Source organism: Terrapene carolina, unplaced genomic scaffold (genome assembly GCF_002925995.2).
Source record: "Terrapene carolina triunguis isolate 2854851 unplaced genomic scaffold, T_m_triunguis-2.0 Scaffold189, whole genome shotgun sequence".
Lineage (NCBI taxonomy): Eukaryota > Metazoa > Chordata > Testudines > Emydidae > Terrapene > Terrapene triunguis.
The window spans coordinates 1,490,181-1,508,891 of NW_020664540.1; the positions used below are offsets into that span (position 1 = coordinate 1,490,181).

The following is an 18,711-nucleotide window of genomic DNA, read 5'->3' on the forward strand; positions in this document are numbered from 1 at the left end:
ATCTAAAATCAAAATTTAAAAGATTGTTTTGATCAGATGAAATGAAAAATTAGGCTCCCCAAAATAGCAAAGAATCCACAATTTTTGTATATTTTGTATAAAGATTGCTAAAAATAATGTCCTCTGACATCACTCACATTGGATTAATGCCTGCAGTATGCATTAGGACTAACATTTTAAAACAGACCTATTAAATTAATTATGTAACTTTTTATATTATAAAATATAAATCTAATCTGCATATCAATACTGTGAAATCAGACCTCACTAGGGTTATTCATTATGTCAAAATGCTGCAAATTCAAGGTCTCTGTTGCCCCTCTGTCATACCGTGAAGTGGTGTTGGCAGCAGCACATTTTTTAGTACTGTAATTTATTAACCTCAGATGTGTTGTACCATGAAATGAAAGTCACAGAAAGGAGGCATTGAGAAAGTTATACGTCCACGCATATTGTCACAGCAGGGAAGTTTCCTGTTGTACTTTTCGTACATCCTGCATTCTGATTATTTTTTTCCTCCTGATAATTGCCAAGTCTCACATATTTTGGAGATACGTTTCCTTGTTTTGGTTTACATTTTAAGGCAGTTTTTAAAACCTCTCCCTCTTGAGGGGAATGATATTATTGTGCACATTTCAAAGAGACATTTAAAATCTCCCTAAGGATTTTGTACCTCTCCCTAATTCAGTCAGCTCAACATAGTTCTGAATACACTGTTTATAGGACAGTGTCCTGCCCTGAACACTTGCTATTCAGTAGACTGAGAACTTGTATAACTAGGGCAGCAGCCATGATGTAGGAGGATCTTGTTAGAACGCGGCACTAAGCACTGAGAAAAACACACATTCATTCTCTGGTAACTGTACTCCAGCTCTGCTGCTGCTGAAATAACCTCTTTTTCATTGTAATGTGTCACTGATCATGTCCTTAATAATAGCCTGACTTTTCCTTTCTGTCTTCTAGGAAAATCACATTTATCAGCCACCTTTGCATTTGACTGTTGTTCTTTTCTCTGTCAGACCAAAAAGAGCATTCCAGAGTCACAAAAGGCTAACAAGAGAAGTGTTTCCTCTGTCTGTGACAACTTGGTACCAGCGATGGCCTAATTTAAAGATGGCTTGGAAACCTAATTATGTAAGTATTTTATTAGCTATTGTTATTAATCATTTTATTTCTGAAGTGGTCCACTCCATCCCATTCTCCTCTGCTCCTCTACACAGCACTCAAAATACTATACAATATTATCATTAAAACATGCCAAATGACAAGGTCTGAGGTTTCTTCTGCTGTTGTCTGAGTGCATTTATAAGGAAGCAGAGAACAGTAAGACAGAGAAGTGATTTGTCTATTTAATTGGCATGATAATATCTCAAAAATGCCCATTTAATGCCTTGCTGTTTTTACATTATTTGTATTATACAATAACAAAAATATTGAATTCCTACTTTATTAGGAGCCTTCAAAAACCCTAATGCTGGCCCTGCTTGGTGCCATTTAGGAGGAGTGGAAGAGAACATGGTAGTAATAGTAGCAGATGGCAATTGAGATACTTGGCTAGAGGGAGTGGAGGGTGGGAAAATGGGTTGAATTTCATGCCCTTTACAAGACTAATATTTTTTTAAATGAGCCCCCAACTCCTAAAGCTGGCCCCACTCAATGCCTCTGTCCAGTGAGGAAGGGAGCTAGCAATATTGGTGACAAGAATAGTAAGTGTCTGCAAGAAACAAGTGTTGTACCTTTTCCTGGGCTTTGCTTTTATCAAAATCAAGACCCCATACCCTGAAGACAGCTCTGCTCGTTTGTCCAGTAAGGAGGAGAGTTAGTGGTAATGGAGACTGTATATGTGGCAGGGAGAATTGGAGATTCATGCCTTTTTGTGGGGTCGGGCCCTGCTCAGTGCCACATTCCCATCAGAACTGAGTTGGCAGCAATAAGGACAATAACTATGTGTGTGACAGGGAGAACTGGGTGTTCATGCCTCCTTCGTGGGGAGCGGCAGAGGTAGGAAGCTGCATGCCTGTTTGTGGGGTTAGCATTTTAAACCCCACTCTAGATGGATTCCTTATTGGCTGAGCAAAATGAGGCCTGACACTGAGCTTGATAACATTTCTCTGTCGGTACAGAATGCAGTAACTTTTGGACACTTCATTCACTCAATTCCAAAATGTCAGGGAATGTTATAGGCATCAATGGCCAAAATCCTATTGATTTTGAGGAAAACTGGAAAGGGGGACATGCAGAGCGCCTTCTGTCTAATTTGCAAACCCAGCAGTTTCATTCACCCTTGTAACTTTCTAGAGATCAAAGAACTGGTTGACAGCAGCCATCAACACCTTCCAGCATAACAACAGCCCCATCTCAACTGTGTTCATCATCCCAATAGTTTAAAATGTTGATACTCAGATTTATCTCCCAGACAGAAAGAGGGGGGAAAGGGGGTCGGAGGAACAGGGGGCACATGGGAACCCCTGGCACAGGGGGAGAATAAGGTTGGTATGGGGAAGGAGAGGATAGAGAGCCCTTGGCATTGGAGGGAAGGGGGGACATAGTGCCCTGGCATTTGGCAGAGAGGGATGGGGGCACACACGGAGTCTCTGTCATCGCAGGGAATAGAAGAATAAGAGGCATGGAAGAAGGGGCACAAAGAGCCCTTGCCATGGGGGAAGAGGGGGCAGACGAAGGAATGGGAGGGGCACAGAGCCCCTGGCATAAGGGCTGGGGCAGGGATTGCAGGGAGGGGTATTAGAGGCTAGCACACAGGGGTTAGGGGGGTGCAAGGGGCCCCTGGAGGGTGCACTGAGCCCAACCTACAGAAGCAAGGAAATGGACAACTCTAGTACGTACATGCTGGTGACCAGCACCATTTCTGCGCCCTCGGCCACACTAGGGACCAAAGAGGCCAGCCACCCAGCCCCTCCCCCACTTGACGCACAGCCCAGCCTGGCTGTTTGAATGACTCATTCTTTTCTCTCCCGTCCCCACCCCCCTGCTCTAGTTCTCGCGAGCTTTGGCCACTATAGACGCGATGTCCTTTAGGGCGCTGGAGGGAGGGGGAGAAAGGGCGGATTGATTGACAGGAGCGGCAGCCAATAACTTAGGCGGACGGCGAGCGATGAGCTAATGGTGGGGCGAGGGAGGCGCGGCCCGTCGCTGGCTGATTGATCCCAGCCGTGGCGTCGCTCAGTTGGAGCGAGAACATTCTAGAGGTGAGTACGCGGTAGCCATTGCAGGGGCAACCGGCAACCGCCCCCTTCGGCTTCCGTTGCGCCCGCCCCTTCCCTTCCCAGGTGCCGCCGTTAACGGTGCCCTGATTGTATCTCCCCCACAGATTGACTGGCGCCGCCGCTGCTGCTGATTCCGCCCGCCCCAGGACGCTCGGACCCGGCGGCCGCGGCGCCCGCCCTCCCTCCGCCCGGATATAAGCGCCCCTCGGCCCCGTTCTCCTTACACACTCGGCTTCGTCGCAGCCCGGGGCGAGCAGCGTTGGGTTTATGTCTTTATTGGACGAAAACGGTGAGTGGCTACCGAGGGGGGAATAGCGAGGCGCGATGTGAGGAGAGCGCGTCTGGGGACGTGGGGGAGGGTCCGTGGGCCGGAGTACGCGGGGGAGGAGGGTGATTGGGGTCCGTGCAGCCTCGACGGGGGTGGCTGAGGTACTCTAGTGCGAGCGTAACAGGCGGCGCCGATTATCCCAGTCGGGTGGTCTCTTCCGCGAGTCCCCATGCGACAAGGCAAAATGGCGGCGGCTGGGACCGCGCCTCGTGATGGGGGGGAGGGGGGCGAGCTGTGTGGCGCAGTTAGAAATCCGCAGCGCGGGGGGGAGGGGGCTGCACTCCAGGGGTTACGTCGGGAGGGGCGAGTGGGGGGGCTCTGTCTGAGAAGCCGCGGAGGCCCCCGCATGCGCGATTGGGGGCGTCCCTCCCCCATTTTCTGTTTAGGGCTGACTCAGTGCTTAATCGCTGCATTTATGAGTCATCCCAGAGCTGGGCGGTTCGGCGGGAGGGAGGCTGGCTGCTGACTCGGCGCGGGGGCGGTGTCGTGAGGTGGGTGGGGGCCTCGGTCGCCAGCAGACAAAAGCAGCAATGTGGAGGAGGCCACTTTTCAGTCTTCCTCCCCTGAGGTACCTGGTTCCTCCATGGTTCTGTAGCCACGTGTGTAGGCCACATGATGGCTGCTTTTAGATTTGCTGTGGGAAGGACTGCCACCTCTGATGGTTCTCCTTCCCGCACCCCCAATAAAGGGCTTCTTCTAGCTGCTCTGTGGCAAAACTAAGCCTGAGTGCTATTGATCAGGTCCTGTAGATCAAGTAGCGTAAGATCCTTGCATTGTAAAATGCAAAGGACTTGTAAAGATATTAAAGTTGGCTTTCACTCCATGGATTTTACAGGCATCCCAGGGGAGAAGAGCTGCTTGTTGGAAAGGGGGGATGTGGGCACAGTTAGGTGTTAACTGAGGGGAAAAAAAGGGAGCATTATTTATGTAAAAACAAGCTAATACCTTTGACATGTTCCCTACTACATCTCAGGGTTCACACTTAGCTGCTTTTCTTGGTTAGCGACTAAACGACTTCCAGTTACTGCTACTGATTAAATATTGGGGAAACTGTGTTTTTCAGTACTGAAAAACACATACTTTCTTGTACAAAATACTTCAACTATAATGGCAATAAAACAGCACATTTCTATCCAGATAAGTTACCTAAACATGTCCACTTGAAGTAGCAGTGGTAGCATGTACAGTCATTCTAAAGAACTGGCAAGAATAAACTTGTCTCAAATGCAGTATCTGCCTACATGGTTTAAAGTCAATATTTAATCTCAGTACCGCTTAGAAACTGAATTGTAAATGTACAGCAGAAGTGATGCAATAATCTTCTTCTAGGTTTCTTTTGAGAAATGAGGGAAGGATTGGGCAAGTTAATGAACATCTATGTGCCATAGAAGTAGGAAGTCTAGAAATGCAAAACATCTTAAATATTTGGGGGTGGGGGTATGGGTGTTTTGGTACTACTATGCTGAATCAAAGGTGCAAAGGGAAGTTGCTGTAGACACATAATGGAGCTACTACACTTAGGCGATCTTATGGGTGGAAAGAAGCACTGGTTAATTTTAACAAGCTTAGCCACTTAAGTCCAGGAGAAAAGCAAGCTGTTGGCAAACCATAACACTTTTTAGCAAACTATATTGTAACTTCTATATTGCCAAAAACACTGCTTATTCATCTTTCAGGTAGGTGTTTCACAGCATTCTGGTTGACTAGATACAAATAAGCCCCACACTTCACTTTAAAATGAGCCTATTCAGTTATACCATAACCAAAGATTTGAGGGCTGTTTTTTCCTTGCCTCTTTCTTCCAAAGCAGTCAAACTTTAATCTCATGTGACTCTTCATATCAAGGCTGTTATGTGACCTTCTGTGACAGGGTGCCAGGCAAAGGATTGCAGATTCAGCCCTCTGTCATGCCCACTCCTCATTAGGGGAACAAATTAGAGTGGACTGCAGGTAACCTGGCCCTAATTGGGGAGGTGGAGACAGCTGCTACCTTATTAGCCTGGGGCTGCATAAAAACCTCAGGGGAAGGAAGCTAGGGAAGAGCAGGAGGAAAGGAAAATGGCAGGGAATGGGAGCAGGGAGGTAGCTCTCCCCTCCCTCCCGCCTGCCTGCAGAGGGTGAAAAGTTACTTGTATGTGGTGGGAACAAGCCTGAGAATAAAAGTGCACCAGTGGTTACAAAACCCAGGGTCTCAGACTGACTTTGAGTCTAGCAGAAGCCAAGGAGGCCCTGCCCCACACTGCTGCACCTTTCCCCTCCCATCTCATAACAACATTCCTCTGGTAACCTTTTACATGGTAAACTCATTCTTTAGCTGTGTCTCAGTGTGCTCTAGTGAAAATGGGGGAAACTTGCACCACATGACAAGTCAGCATTCTACAGAACAGCAGATGTTGACATCTTCAGCTGAGGAACTGCTGCTGTAATAATGATAGACTGAGACTACGTAGTCAAACATAACTGACTTCATGCATAGGAAACTCTTATGACCAGCAGAAATAAGACCACTTAAAGAACATAACTAAAATTTCAGATCCAATAACTATTAAACAGTGTCCTGCAGTATGAATATACTTCATGGAAAGCTTTCGGCTGAACTTTTCTTATTTATTTTATTTTTAAAACACTTGCAGAGCTGTTGCGCAGCCATTGGTACCTGTATTGGGGGAACATAGCATACAAGCAAGAACCTTACAGCCTCAGTGGCGAAAACTTTTTCATGTCAGAGACCGAGAACTCTTGCAGTCGTTTATGTCATCCCGTCTTCTCCAGACAGAAGATACCAAAAAGCTGCAATCAAAGATCTCTTCATCTTATTGATAAAGCTACTAATAAGACAAAATGTCTGTCAATGTCAACCGCAGTGTTTTGGATCAGTTCTATCGCTACAAAATGCCCCGTCTGATTGCTAAGGTAACTCTTTCTAAACTCTGGTAATCAGAATATAAGCACTATTTATAGAGCTCTTTATCAGTATGTCTCTTGTAAAGCATTTTGAGAGATCCAGTATCATTATCCACACTTTACAAATAGGAAATGAGTGCAAAATGAAGGAACTTGCCCAAGGTCACCCAGCAGGTCCGTGACAGAGCCAGGACTAGAACCCCAGTGTCATGAGTTCTGGTGCAGTGCTCTGTCTATCCACTATACCACACTACCTCTCTCCCATAAATACTGATACGGCTTTAAACCGTGTTTAACTTTGTAGCATTTTTTAAATGACTGAGACAGTGTGGCATTGACCTTCACATGTATACCTAATTGTCTGAATTTAACTTTTTTTTTCTTAGGTTGAGGGCAAAGGAAATGGAATAAAGACAGTTATAGTCAACATGGTTGACGTTGCAAAGGCGCTTAATCGGCCTCCAACGTGTAAGTAACTCTTACAGTAACATGAAATTCCCTCATAAGGGTTTTTTGGCCTTAAAGGTTTGCTTGGGTAAAATCATATGGTGAAAGCAGGGAGGGGGGCCCGGCACTAGTTTAGAGGTAAAATATGGCTATGAAACTAGTGCAATACTGACATAGACTCTGTGGGCTTTAAAGTTTAATAAAAGGAAATCTATTATTTCTAGGGTAAAACACTACTTGGCTTGAACTTCGCTCTTAGAAAGACGTGACCCAGTACAGCATTGTACAGTGACCCCTCTTACAGAATCGTAAGAGACATGACCCATTAGTTAAGAGTACTGCCAAGCATTATTCGTGATCGTGAATTAGATCAGAGATGTGACCTAGTATACAGGCCAGGCCTGGCTGCCAGGATCTTACTGGCAGGCTTTTAATGTGCCAATTTTTGTCTCTTGAAAGATCCCACCAAATTTTTTGGTTGTGAGCTGGGGGCACAGACCCAGTTTGATGTTAAGAATGACCGTTACATTGTCAATGGATCTCATGAGGCGAATAAGCTGCAAGACATGTTGGATGGATTCATTAAAAAATTTGTTCTCTGTCCTGAGTGTGAGAATCCTGAAACTGATCTGGTGAGTGTGCTTAAGTGTGTGGTTTTTTTCCTATAACCAAACTGGTTTTTCTGATATTAAAAACACACAGGACTGACTCATTCTTAGATATTAGTGTGCACACAAGTGCTAATGCATACAAAATTGACTACTTCAAGTCCATTTGATGCTGATGCTAGTGTCTAGGTGATTTTTTTTCATTCAAAATAGCTGATTCAGCTGAAGCTTGTGATTATAAACCAACCAACTTCTGAAGTATTGGTCTGGAAATGTTTCCAGTCTCAAACCATAACAAAAGAGAAACATCAGGGTTGAGATACTTAAAGAATAATTGGTTATGCAAAAATTACTATTAGCATAACTTTCATATACAAACTATGAAACTTTTCACATCAACCTGTTTACCTTAAATCTCAATATTGGCCTCTTTGGACATTATTGTGTAAGTTTGTGGCATAAAGAAGTAATATCAGAGTTGAATTAAGGTTTTAATTTTGACTTTCCCTTTGGCAGCATGTCAATCCCAAGAAACAAACTATAGGTAACTCTTGCAAAGCCTGTGGCTATCGAGGCATGCTTGACACAAACCATAAACTCTGCACCTTCATTCTCAAAAACCCACCTGGTAAGTGCATATTTTTGACTCTTATAAAGGAAGCAATCCAAGTGTTAAACGTTTCTTCTAGCTGAAATAAACGTATAGGTAGAAGCTTAAGTCTGAGGGTGGGTGGAGTTAGTCAAGTTACTTTTTGCCCTTCACTGAGAAGGACTTAACTGGTTACTCTGTGCAAGCAACACTCTGTGGCAGATATCCAGTTGCCTGTCTCAATTTAAGCTTGCTATAATAAGAAAAGTCTAACCTATTCCGGTGGTCTCTGCTAAATGAGGTCATGTGTTATATAGACTCTAACAACCTATTTGAACTTGCAGATCAGAAAAGTCACATTCATGTTACTACACACTAGCCACTATCCAGCTCTTTGTGGACCAGATTGCTTCCCAGTCCCTCCCAAGGCTTATAAACAGCACACTGAGCTACATCTCCTGGAGAACAATTGTAGATTAACCTTGCAGGTATCAGCTTGATAGACTTATGGGAAGCAAAGTCAAAATGAGTAATTTAGCTCTGCATGCTAGCTGCTGCCAGTAAATGCCCTACACAGGGCTATAGTGCCTAGTACCAAAACCCTTATACGAAGGCAGACTATCCCCATGTCCTCTCTAAGTGAGAACTGCAACTTGGATTTGAGCACTCTTTGAGCCTGAGGATGCAAAGGACCAAGGAAACATCACTGTTTCTGCTAATAATAATAAAAAAAAAGACGGGTACAAGGGTCTTCAGTCTGTTTCTAATAGATCTGTTAAAGTGGCTTGACTCAAGTTTTGTGGCTTAATATGTACACCTCTAGCTCAAAATAAAAGTTTGAGCTAACTGCTTCTGCAACTTTAAAACTGGTGGCTTACTATAGTAATATTTTTGAAGCTGTAACTGGCCATGGCCAACAAGTGCAGAGAGACATCTGATGGAGCTCTTGCTAAGCAGACAAAAGTATAACAAGACTAATGGCTGGAAACAAAGCTACAAAAGTCTCAACAGAGGGTGACAAACTACTGAATTGGCTTACCAATGACCTCAAGTTCTCTATTTGAAGTATGTAAATCAAGCTTGGATTTTTTTTTTTAATTCAACTGCGAGTTAGTGACTCGTTCAGGAATTACTAAGTGAAATTCTGTGGCCTGTACCAGTGGTTCTCAACCAGGCATGTGTATCTCTGGGGGGGTACCTTCCAGGAGGTACATCAACTCCTCTAGATAGTTGCCTAATTCTATAACCACCTCCATGGAAAAAGCACTAGCAAAAATCAGTTTATACTGCTCTGTAAAATTTCATCCATACAATGACTTGTATAGTTACTATCAGCGTTTCTAAACTGGGGGTTGCAATTTTTTAAAAAATGAAAAATAAGCAGTTTTTCAGTAATGTGCTGACACTTTTTTGTAAAGCTCTTTAAGTGAGATGAAACTTGAGGTACATAAAACAAATCCATCTCCTGAAAAGGGTACAGTAGTCTGGAAAGGTTGAGGACTATTGGCCTATGCTATGGCGGATGTTGGACAAGAGCAGCATAGTGATCCCTTTTGACCTTAAACTCCTACCAGGTCTCTAGTGAACGGGCCTAGTGGACGTGATATGCACACTTCACCAAATCATGGCTCTGATGTTTAAAACAGGGGAGGAGGAATAGTACTTACTGGAGACCTAGTTTAAGGGTTACATTATCTGTCAAATTGTGGCTGTTGGTTTCTAGCCTTGTTGGACGCAAGGGGTGTTGCTTTATTTGTCTTAAGACAAACTTCATCCCATGCTGTGTGGGGTCTGTAGTGTTGGCACAACCTTCGCATTGAGGGAGAGGTGAAAAGGAGCCTTGAAATACTGAATTAAACTAAAACTTCAAACTAGATTCTGTAGAGATCTGGTACACTTGAAATAGTGCCGACAAATTGTCTCACTAAGTGGAGGTCTTGTTCCTACTTGGAACCAAATTAAAATATCCAGTCTCTTTACTTCCAGAGAACAGTGATACTAGTACAGGAAAGAAAGAAAAGGAAAAGAAGAACAGAAAAGGCAAGGATAAAGAAAATGGTTCTGTGTCTAGCAATGAGACACCATTGCCGCCGCCACCAGACGAACGTGACCCTCCACGTCCAGTGGTAAGTAGACTTGTAAAGAACAATGAAGTTGGCTTATAAATTAGACTTCAAAATTAGTGTCAGGTAACACTTCCACTTGTAACTGCTCTCTGAAATAGTGATTATTCCTTTTATCAAAGATATTCACTGAAAATGAGCTGTATAGGTAGCCTGAGCCTCTTGTGATGGTAAGCTGCTACCATCACATGATAGTGAAGCCCTTCCTTCCTCCTCCCTTAGAGCTTCCTAAGCTGTTGGGGGTAGCCTCATATCCCATCCTTAGCTCTGCAGTTTAATCCATGAAGTGGTTAATGGAGTTAGTCAGCCACTAGACTTTCTGTGCTGTGCTTTTTGGGGGGGGAGGGGCAAGCTGGATACATGACTAAAACACTAAGCTTAGTGTTACCTATAGAAAAAGCTAACTACTGTAGTCCCCATAGGGATGCCTTGTGAATAACTTAAGGTGAGGGGCAACCCTAGGAATTTGAGTACTCTCCTGCCCACTCACACACCAAAAGTACAGACTTGCAGTAGAATCTACCTTGGAATGGCCTTTAGTATTTAATATACAAATAAGCAGAGCATCACCTTTCCCTTAAGAGCTTGTTAACTCTGTGAATGCTCTTCCTCAGGAGGATGATGACGATGACTGGGGTGAAGACACAACTGAAGAAGCCCAGAGGCGCAGAATGGATGAAATCAGTGATCATGCAAAGAACCTCACACTTAGTGATGACCTAGAAAGAACAGTAGAAGAGAGAGTCAACATATTATTTGACTTTGTTAAGGTAAAACTGCAATTCTCTTTCTAAAGAACACTAGCTCAAAATAATACTTGATGTCATTATGGTAAACTGTTCTAAGGTGTAGTAGCTTTCTAACTAAGCTTTTGGGGGGGGGGGGGGGGAGAAGTATAGCCTTGTTAGCATCTGAGTTGATGAATTTCTCACCTGCAGAAAAAGAAGGAAGAAGGTGTCATTGAGACTTCTGACAAAGATATTGTAGCAGAAGCGGAGAGACTGGATGTAAAGGCTATGGGCCCTCTAGTTTTGACTGAAGTCCTCTTTGATGAGAAGATTCGAGAACAGATAAAGAGATATAGACGCCACTTCCTACGTGTAAGCATTTTAATCTCACAACAGTTTTACTGGCCTCCATATATAAAGTCTGACCCTTCTTAAGTGGCTTTTTAGGAGCAAGAACTACTTTAGTAGATGAAGTTCTGGATACTGTGGCAGAACAAAATGTCTACAACAGAAAACTCATTCTCTTGTCCCTAAACTCTGCGAACCAGTGGTTCTCAAACTGGGTTAAGACACCCCCCCCCTACCCCCCCCCCCCCAGTGGGTCATGGCTCTGTTTTAATGGGGTTGCCAGGTCTGGTATTGGGCTCGAGGATGAAGTCCAAACCCTGCTGCGCAGGACTCAGGTTAAGCACCCCTGACCTGGGCTGAAGCGTATTGTACAGAAGGCTGAAATTTTTGAAGATTGACAATTGTATGGTTTTATTACAGTTCTGCCACAACAACAAGAAAGCTCAGAGATACCTTCTTCATGGCTTGGAGTGTGTGGTAGCCATGCATCAATCTCAGCTTATTTCTAAAATTCCACATATCCTGAAGGAAATGTATGATGCAGATCTTCTGGAAGAAGAGGTCATCCTTAGCTGGGCAGAAAAGGTACTTGGCTAGTGTTGCTATTAGTATGGTGTCCACCTATCTCAGTTTCCGGGGCCCGGGGGGAGGCATGGCATGATGTGGTCTGCTTCATACAGTGTACAATGCAGGTCTTCTGAAAGTGTACTGATGAAGGTGACTTTTATTCAAGGTGGCTTGGCTTTGAGTTGCTGAGAAGTCCTTATCGAACCCCATCTCTCCTTGCTAATATGTAACTTTTTTCAGTCTTGTAGCAACTTGTGCACTAGAGAGGTTAAAACTCTTCCTTTTCTTGTAGGCCTCTAAGAAATATGTCTCAAAAGAGCTTGCTAAAGAAATCCGCATCAAAGCAGAACCCTTTCTCAAATGGCTGAAGGAAGCTGAGGAGGAGTCCTCTGGTAACGAAGAAGAGGATGAAGATGAAAATATTGAGGTAAGAGGGCTGGTTTGTGTGTCTGTCCGTTGTTTCTCTCCTCCTCCTCCCTCCCCCCCCCTTGGAATTCTCCCTGGGCCTGCATGCTTCAGAAGCAACTACCTTTTCCTCATAAGGCATGTGGCTAAAACTCCACTACTCTTTGCTTTCTGTGCTGCTTTTTTTTTTTTTCCCCTCCCCAGTCCATATAATGCAGTCATCCTTTCCCTCTGTACACCCTTAGATTCTTCCACAGGCTCCCGTCTTCCCTTAATATAAAGACAGGATAAAAACTTTGCCAGCTAGGACAATACAGATTTTTCCATTTTAAGCTTTCAAGAGTCTAAATTGTTATCTGGTGGTCAACACAGGGTGCCCAGTAGTGTCAGCCTTTTTAAAATAAGGAGTTCTAGTACAAGCAATAAAAGCTAAATTTAAAGAGTAAACTGTCTAGCCTCTGCTGATGCAAACTGCAATATCTGGTGCTGCCATTACAAAAACCAGGTAAAACTTTAAGACCATTCTTCTAAAGCTCCTTGCAAGTCACACTTAGGGAGAAATGCATCTTGGTAAGACAAACTACCTAATTGAGTAATGGAGGTGTGGTGACTGGTGGAACCAAATAGTTTGGAATATCTTTTAGAAAACTCCCCACACAGTGCTCTGACCATGGTTTCAGACATGCCACAAAGACTGCAGACTCTCTAAAATGAATTACAGGTCTGTCGCATCTTACGTGCATTTAACATGCGCAATTTCAGCTTTACTCGGTCAGCAAAAACACAAAGAAATAACAATTTTAATACTGTACTTGTAGTGCAGGCAATTCTGCCCGCCATTCAACTCAATGCAATTTTGACTATACGCGGTTAGCGCATAAAGCGAAAACCATGGACCGGAACCCCCACGTAAGATGAGACTCGCCTGTACTTCATACAGGCTGTGTACATCTAGCTTATACCTTAGCTGAACTTGCACCATTGTTAAGTAGGTGGAGGGTGTCAACGTTATTATGGAAGATAACGTCAATGGATGTCCTTAAACACTAAATATCTTGTCTCTCCAGGTGGTGTATTCCAAGACTGCCAGTGTACCTAAAGTTGAAACTGTGAAGCCTGTAAACAAGAAAGATGATGACATTGATATCGATGCCATTTAAAAGTGATGCAGCCTAGCTTCCAGTGTAATACTGCAAACTGCTCTGCATTTTTCTTCCAGAAGTGCAACATGTACATGCACAAGCTGAAATGGCTTAACATCATGCTACTTCATACTCAAATGTCTTTTACTGTGACTGGTCTTGTTTAACTATAAGCCGAACACCAAGGAGTCATACGCATCAGTGAACTGATCTAGTTTGTTAATGGCATGTTTCCTTTTTAAAAGTTGTGTTGGACACACATACTTGGAACACATTTATACAGCTGTGGGAATAAAGGATTTGGTTTTGGTCAACCTAAGAGTCAGAGCCATCACTAAACAGCTATGGCCATCTTGAAGTGAGTCTGGCTTAACATGCGTCTATTTGCTAGCAATTTGGCATGGAGGGCAATGGTATTCCGCTCCTGCCTAGGAGGTAACAGAAAGCTGCTGTGAGGAAATACTGGTCCCTGGTGGAGATTCCGATATGCAATTTTTCGAAACTTTTGAATCTCCAGCAAGCTCAAGGAGCAGAGCACCAAGAGCCACTAGTGACTAGGTCTCAATTAGTATGAGTGCTAGGCTAGCTTTGTCTGCTATCATAGGCCTAAGACTTGTAAAAAGGTATCCCTCTCCATCTGGTGTCCATATTTGGCCAACAGATGCTTCTCAGGTGTAACTGCTTCAGATTGCCTTTGATAAGCAGCTCTAAAATTGCAAGAGGAAGATCAAGACTTGCTCCAAAAGTCTCCTTTCTTCCATTGTAGTGTCCATAGTTGATTGTAAATGATCACATTTATTTTAAGTGAGTTGTTCTTACTACCACTGTGATAAAATAACCAAATCAAAATTTGATGGAAGTAGAAGAAACACATCTAAATTCCTACTCCTAGCTGTAATTCAAATGTCTGTATTGCTCTTGGCAAAAAGGACTGATTTACTTAGCAAGTTAAAAATCAACTGAGGGAGAACTGGTTAGTGAAGGGTTGAAGATAACTTGAAATTGGGTGTGAGGAAAGGGGTGGTCAGCAAAACCAACTCAGCCTAGTCTTTATACTTAAGTTACTGCATGAAGCAAAAATTAAACTATTCCTTTCTCTAAACATATCCACCCTCTGCTGTGGCAAACTTCAAGGTTGATCTCAGACAAAAGCAGCTTTCTTAAGCTAGGCAAACAGTGATTTTCAACATGTCATCTGTAAACTAACATGTAAGGGATCTGTGAAAAGTGACCATGGAAATAAAGTTTCAGATGCTAGAGACGGCATTGTCTTCTGTGATGTCAAAAGTATGTGAATACCCCCACCTACGGCTCCCAACTCACTGTTTGTCTTCATGGAAGCCTACACCTTTAGTACCCTTTCTCATGCTGTGTCAAATGCAGAGCTGAGCATCTTCAATATTATTAGTTGAACTCTATACTTAGGTTTTCAGTCTAAAACTATGCCCATAGTGAATGTCCAAAGAAGTCCACATCTCCATTTGAAATTTTGTAGGGGTCTGTGAGTGAAAGGCTGAAAATCCTTTTTCTGGCTTAAATCAACAAACATCCACCTCTCACATGGGGGTTTTCCTACTATCAAAGGATAAGTTAAGCTTTGGTGTAGACTACATCTATACATAGTTGTTTCACATCTGTCTTAGCTTTTGTGAAGAACAAAGTTAAAGGTGCAAATCTAAAGCTATTGATGAGAGATTAAAAAGCCCTGACCCCTTTGGGGGCATTCTACAGCTGATTCTTCAAGGATTGGGGTGGACCAAAATTCCACTTCATGCTGTTGGAAGTTAGGGGGGAAAGTCTTGCTCTCTCTTTCCACACTAGTTAGCATGGGACAAGAAAAGTCACTCAGAGACAAGAGGGAGGATGTATCTGCCTAACATCCATTTTTCCTGCTATATATATTTGTTTATGATGCAGCAGTAAACTGCACTGGCTTATGGAGCTAATGTCAGGAATGTTCTAGCCCTAAGTGGAAATGCTAGTGTTTATGAAGTTTTGTCAGTGTTGCTGTGTTGTGTGTGGAAAATACCCCCCCTCCTCTCCCCTACTATTGCTGTGCCTACATCACCCCCACAATACATGCAGCTATTTCATCAGAAGATGCTTCTGGCTAATAACTGGGAGGTGGTGTCACTGTAACAGGAAACAGTATTGGCTTATGGCGGGGCTAATCAATTATCTTTTGTTGAGGTCTAAATTTCTTGGTCAAGGGCCAGACCCCAGAGAAACACTCTTCACACTGCAATAATTAAAAAGACTGCACAGTCTGTTCAAAAGCAGCTGGTAGTCCAGATTTGACCAGCAATCTGGACTATCCCTGGCCTATGCTATGTCTACAGCAGTGCTTCCCAAACTTTAATAACCTGTGAACCCCTTTTACTGAAATGTCAAGTCTCGCAAACCCCCTCCTAAAAATGTTTCCAGGGCTTTTCTCCTTTACCTGAGTATAAATTATAAAAGCAGTGATCTTGGAAATATAAAATGTTTTTATGACATGCTTATTACACACTATTAATTATTTATCATTACAGTATTTTTATTACATTATGAAAACAGCAACACTCTTCCAAAATCTCACTTTTGTACTTTGTATCACTTTGAATAAGCCTGTTATAAGACAAGGCTCCTATGTTTCATCAAGGAGCATCAGATGTGAAACAGCAGGAAGGTATTTAAGAAGCCAGCTCAAATCATTCCTCCTACACAAGCATTCAGGTCTTGAGCAGTCCAGGCAAACAATGCACGTTACAACAAAGCTTAAACTTGTTCTTTATAATTTTAAAAACAATACTAGCTGCCTATTTAATTTTAAAAACAGCAAAAAAATATCTACCTCCTTTTCCATTTCGTATAAGGAGTCTTGAAGTTTACATTTCCTCAGTGTGATAGATATGCTTGCTTTGATCTGCTTAGCTGCTGGCCCCCTGCTGTCTGGGGTCCCTAGGGACAGCTCTGTCCGCCATTAGGAAATTTTTTCCCGAGAACCCCCTGTAACATTTCACAAACCCCAGTTTGGGAACCACTGGTCTACAGTGAAGAGGGATTTTGCTGGTACAGCTTTTTGGGCAGAGCCTATGTAGTATAGACTAGCCCTAATACATATAACTCTTCAGCTATATAGATGTCTCACCATTATTGGGGTTCTTAGCACCTGTTATGTTTGTAGACAGCTATTAAAAATTCTACTTGCTTTGAAATGGAGAAAAGTCTGGATTTTAAATCTCTAGTTTTGGTTTTAATATAATGTGTGGCTGAGATTTGCAGGGATGCCCTCAATGCTGGATCTTCCCTGATTTTGAGAGAGTTTTTCATACTGAAGTAGATCTTACCTTCCCCTGCATTTGAGACTCCATGGCTATCTCCATCTGGAGTAATTCCAAATTTGAGATACCCTGTCTCTCCCCACCAAGGCTCATGCCCCAGAATACCACTCTCCCAATTTCAGATGCACATGCATACACACAAGCATCTTCCCTCAGGTATCAATCCCTACTATCTGTTAAGCATTTAAGTGGTTTCATTCACCATAAGCTACTTCCTAGCACAGAAACCAAATTCTGAAGCTATGTTAATTTGTTGGAATTCCATGAAATATCCTTCATTCCAATGAGCACACAACTATGGATCATATTCAGAGATACTCACACAGTAGCAAACAGGATACATTTTGGTATTTCAGAAAAATGTCAAATGGCTGCACAATCACAGAGCATTGCATGTAATGACTGGGGCAGCTCAGATCTCTCAGAGCCATTGTTTCAGGTTGTTCATGGACTCAGATGAATAAGTTTACATTGGTTTGAAAGAAACTACACCATCTGCTCAAGAAACTCCCTACTATAGCACAGAAACAAATCTACACGGACACATCCCTAGAGCCCCGACCACGGGTATTCTATCTGCTACCCAAGATCCATAAACCTGGAAACCCTGGATGCCCTATCATCTCAGGCATTGGCACTCTTACAGCAGGATTATATGGCTATTTAGACTCTCTCCTCAGGGCCTACGCGACCAGCACTCCTAGTTATCTTCGAGACAACACCGACTTCCTGAGGAAACTACAATGCATTGGTGATCTTCCTGAAAACACCATCCTGGCCTCTAAGGATGTAGAAGCTCTTTACACCAATATTCCACATGAGGATGGAGTACAAGCTGTTAAGAACAGTATTCCTGATGAGGCCACGGCACACCTAGTGGCTGAGCTTTGTGACTTTGTCCTCACCCACAACCATTTCAGATTTAGGGACAACTTATACCTTCAAGTCAGCGGCACTGCTATGGGTACCCGCATGGCCCCACAGTATGCCAACATTTTTATGGCTGACTTAGAACAATGCTTCCTCAGCTCTCGTCCCCTAGAGCCCCTCCTCTACTTGCGCTACACTGATGACATCTTCATCATATGGACCCACAGGAAGGCAGCCCTTGAATTCCACCTGGATTTCAACAATTTCCACCCCACCATCAACCTCAGCCTGGACCAGTCCACACAAGAGATCCACTTCATGGACACTATAGTGCAAATAAGTGATGGTCACATAAACACCACCCTATACCGGAAACCTACTAACCGCTATACTTACCTACTTGCCTCCAGCTTCCATCCAGGACACATCACATGATCCATTGTCTACAGACAAGCCCTAAGATACAACCGCATTTGCTCCAATCCCTCAGACAAAGACAAACACCTACAAGATCTTTATCAAGCATTCTTAAAACTACAATACCCACATGGAGAAGTGAGGAAACAGATTGACAGAGCGAGGCGGGTACCCAGAAGTCACCTACTACAGGACAGGCCCAACAAGGAAAATAACATCACTGGCCATCACATACAGCTCCCAGCTAAAACCTCTCCAGCACATCATCAACGATCTGCAACCTAGCCTGGAAAACGATCCCTCACTCTCACAGACCTTGGGAGCCAGACCAGTCATCGCTTACAGACAGCCCCCAACCAGAAGCAGATACTAGCAACTATACACCACAGAAACACTAACCCAGTAACTAGTCCCTGTAACAAACCTCATTGCCTATTCTGTCCCCATATCTACTCTAGCGACACCATCAGAGGACCCAACCACATCAGCCACACCATCAGGGACTCATTCACCTGTACATCTACTAATGTGATATATGCCATCATGTGCCAGCAATGCCCCTCTGCCATGTACATTGGCCAAACCGGACAGTCTCTACATAAAAGAATAAATGGACACAAATCGGACATCAGGAATAGTAACATACAAAAGCCAGTAGGAGAACACTTCAGTCTCCCTGAACATTCTA

At 43.4% G+C, this 18,711-nt stretch overlaps 1 protein-coding gene and 1 non-coding gene across 3 annotated transcripts; both read left to right on the plus strand.

The window, feature by feature from the left end:
- Nucleotides 1–806: 806 nt before the first annotated feature.
- Nucleotides 807–13,727, plus strand: EIF5 (eukaryotic translation initiation factor 5). 2 transcript variants are annotated; one of them, XM_024217208.3, is made up of 13 exons: nucleotides 807–856; nucleotides 1,020–1,134; nucleotides 3,329–3,513; nucleotides 6,186–6,465; nucleotides 6,843–6,924; nucleotides 7,363–7,535; nucleotides 8,028–8,139; nucleotides 10,087–10,226; nucleotides 10,838–10,993; nucleotides 11,162–11,323; nucleotides 11,720–11,884; nucleotides 12,159–12,293; nucleotides 13,339–13,727. In XM_024217208.3, exons 4-13 carry the CDS (start codon nucleotides 6,394–6,396, stop codon nucleotides 13,429–13,431), a joined length of 1,290 nt encoding a protein of 429 aa, XP_024072976.2. In that variant the 5' UTR covers nucleotides 807–856; nucleotides 1,020–1,134; nucleotides 3,329–3,513; nucleotides 6,186–6,393; the 3' UTR covers nucleotides 13,432–13,727. The 2 variants fall into 2 exon arrangements, with proteins under 2 accessions (XP_024072976.2, XP_024072974.2); XM_024217206.3 differs by lacking the exons at nucleotides 807–856; nucleotides 1,020–1,134 and adding an exon at nucleotides 3,099–3,206.
- LOC112118782 lies at nucleotides 8,304–8,428 on the plus strand. Its single transcript, XR_002909075.1, has one exon. It is a non-coding gene; the product is annotated as a small nucleolar RNA SNORA28 (small nucleolar RNA).
- Nucleotides 13,728–18,711: the final 4,984 nt, after the last annotated feature.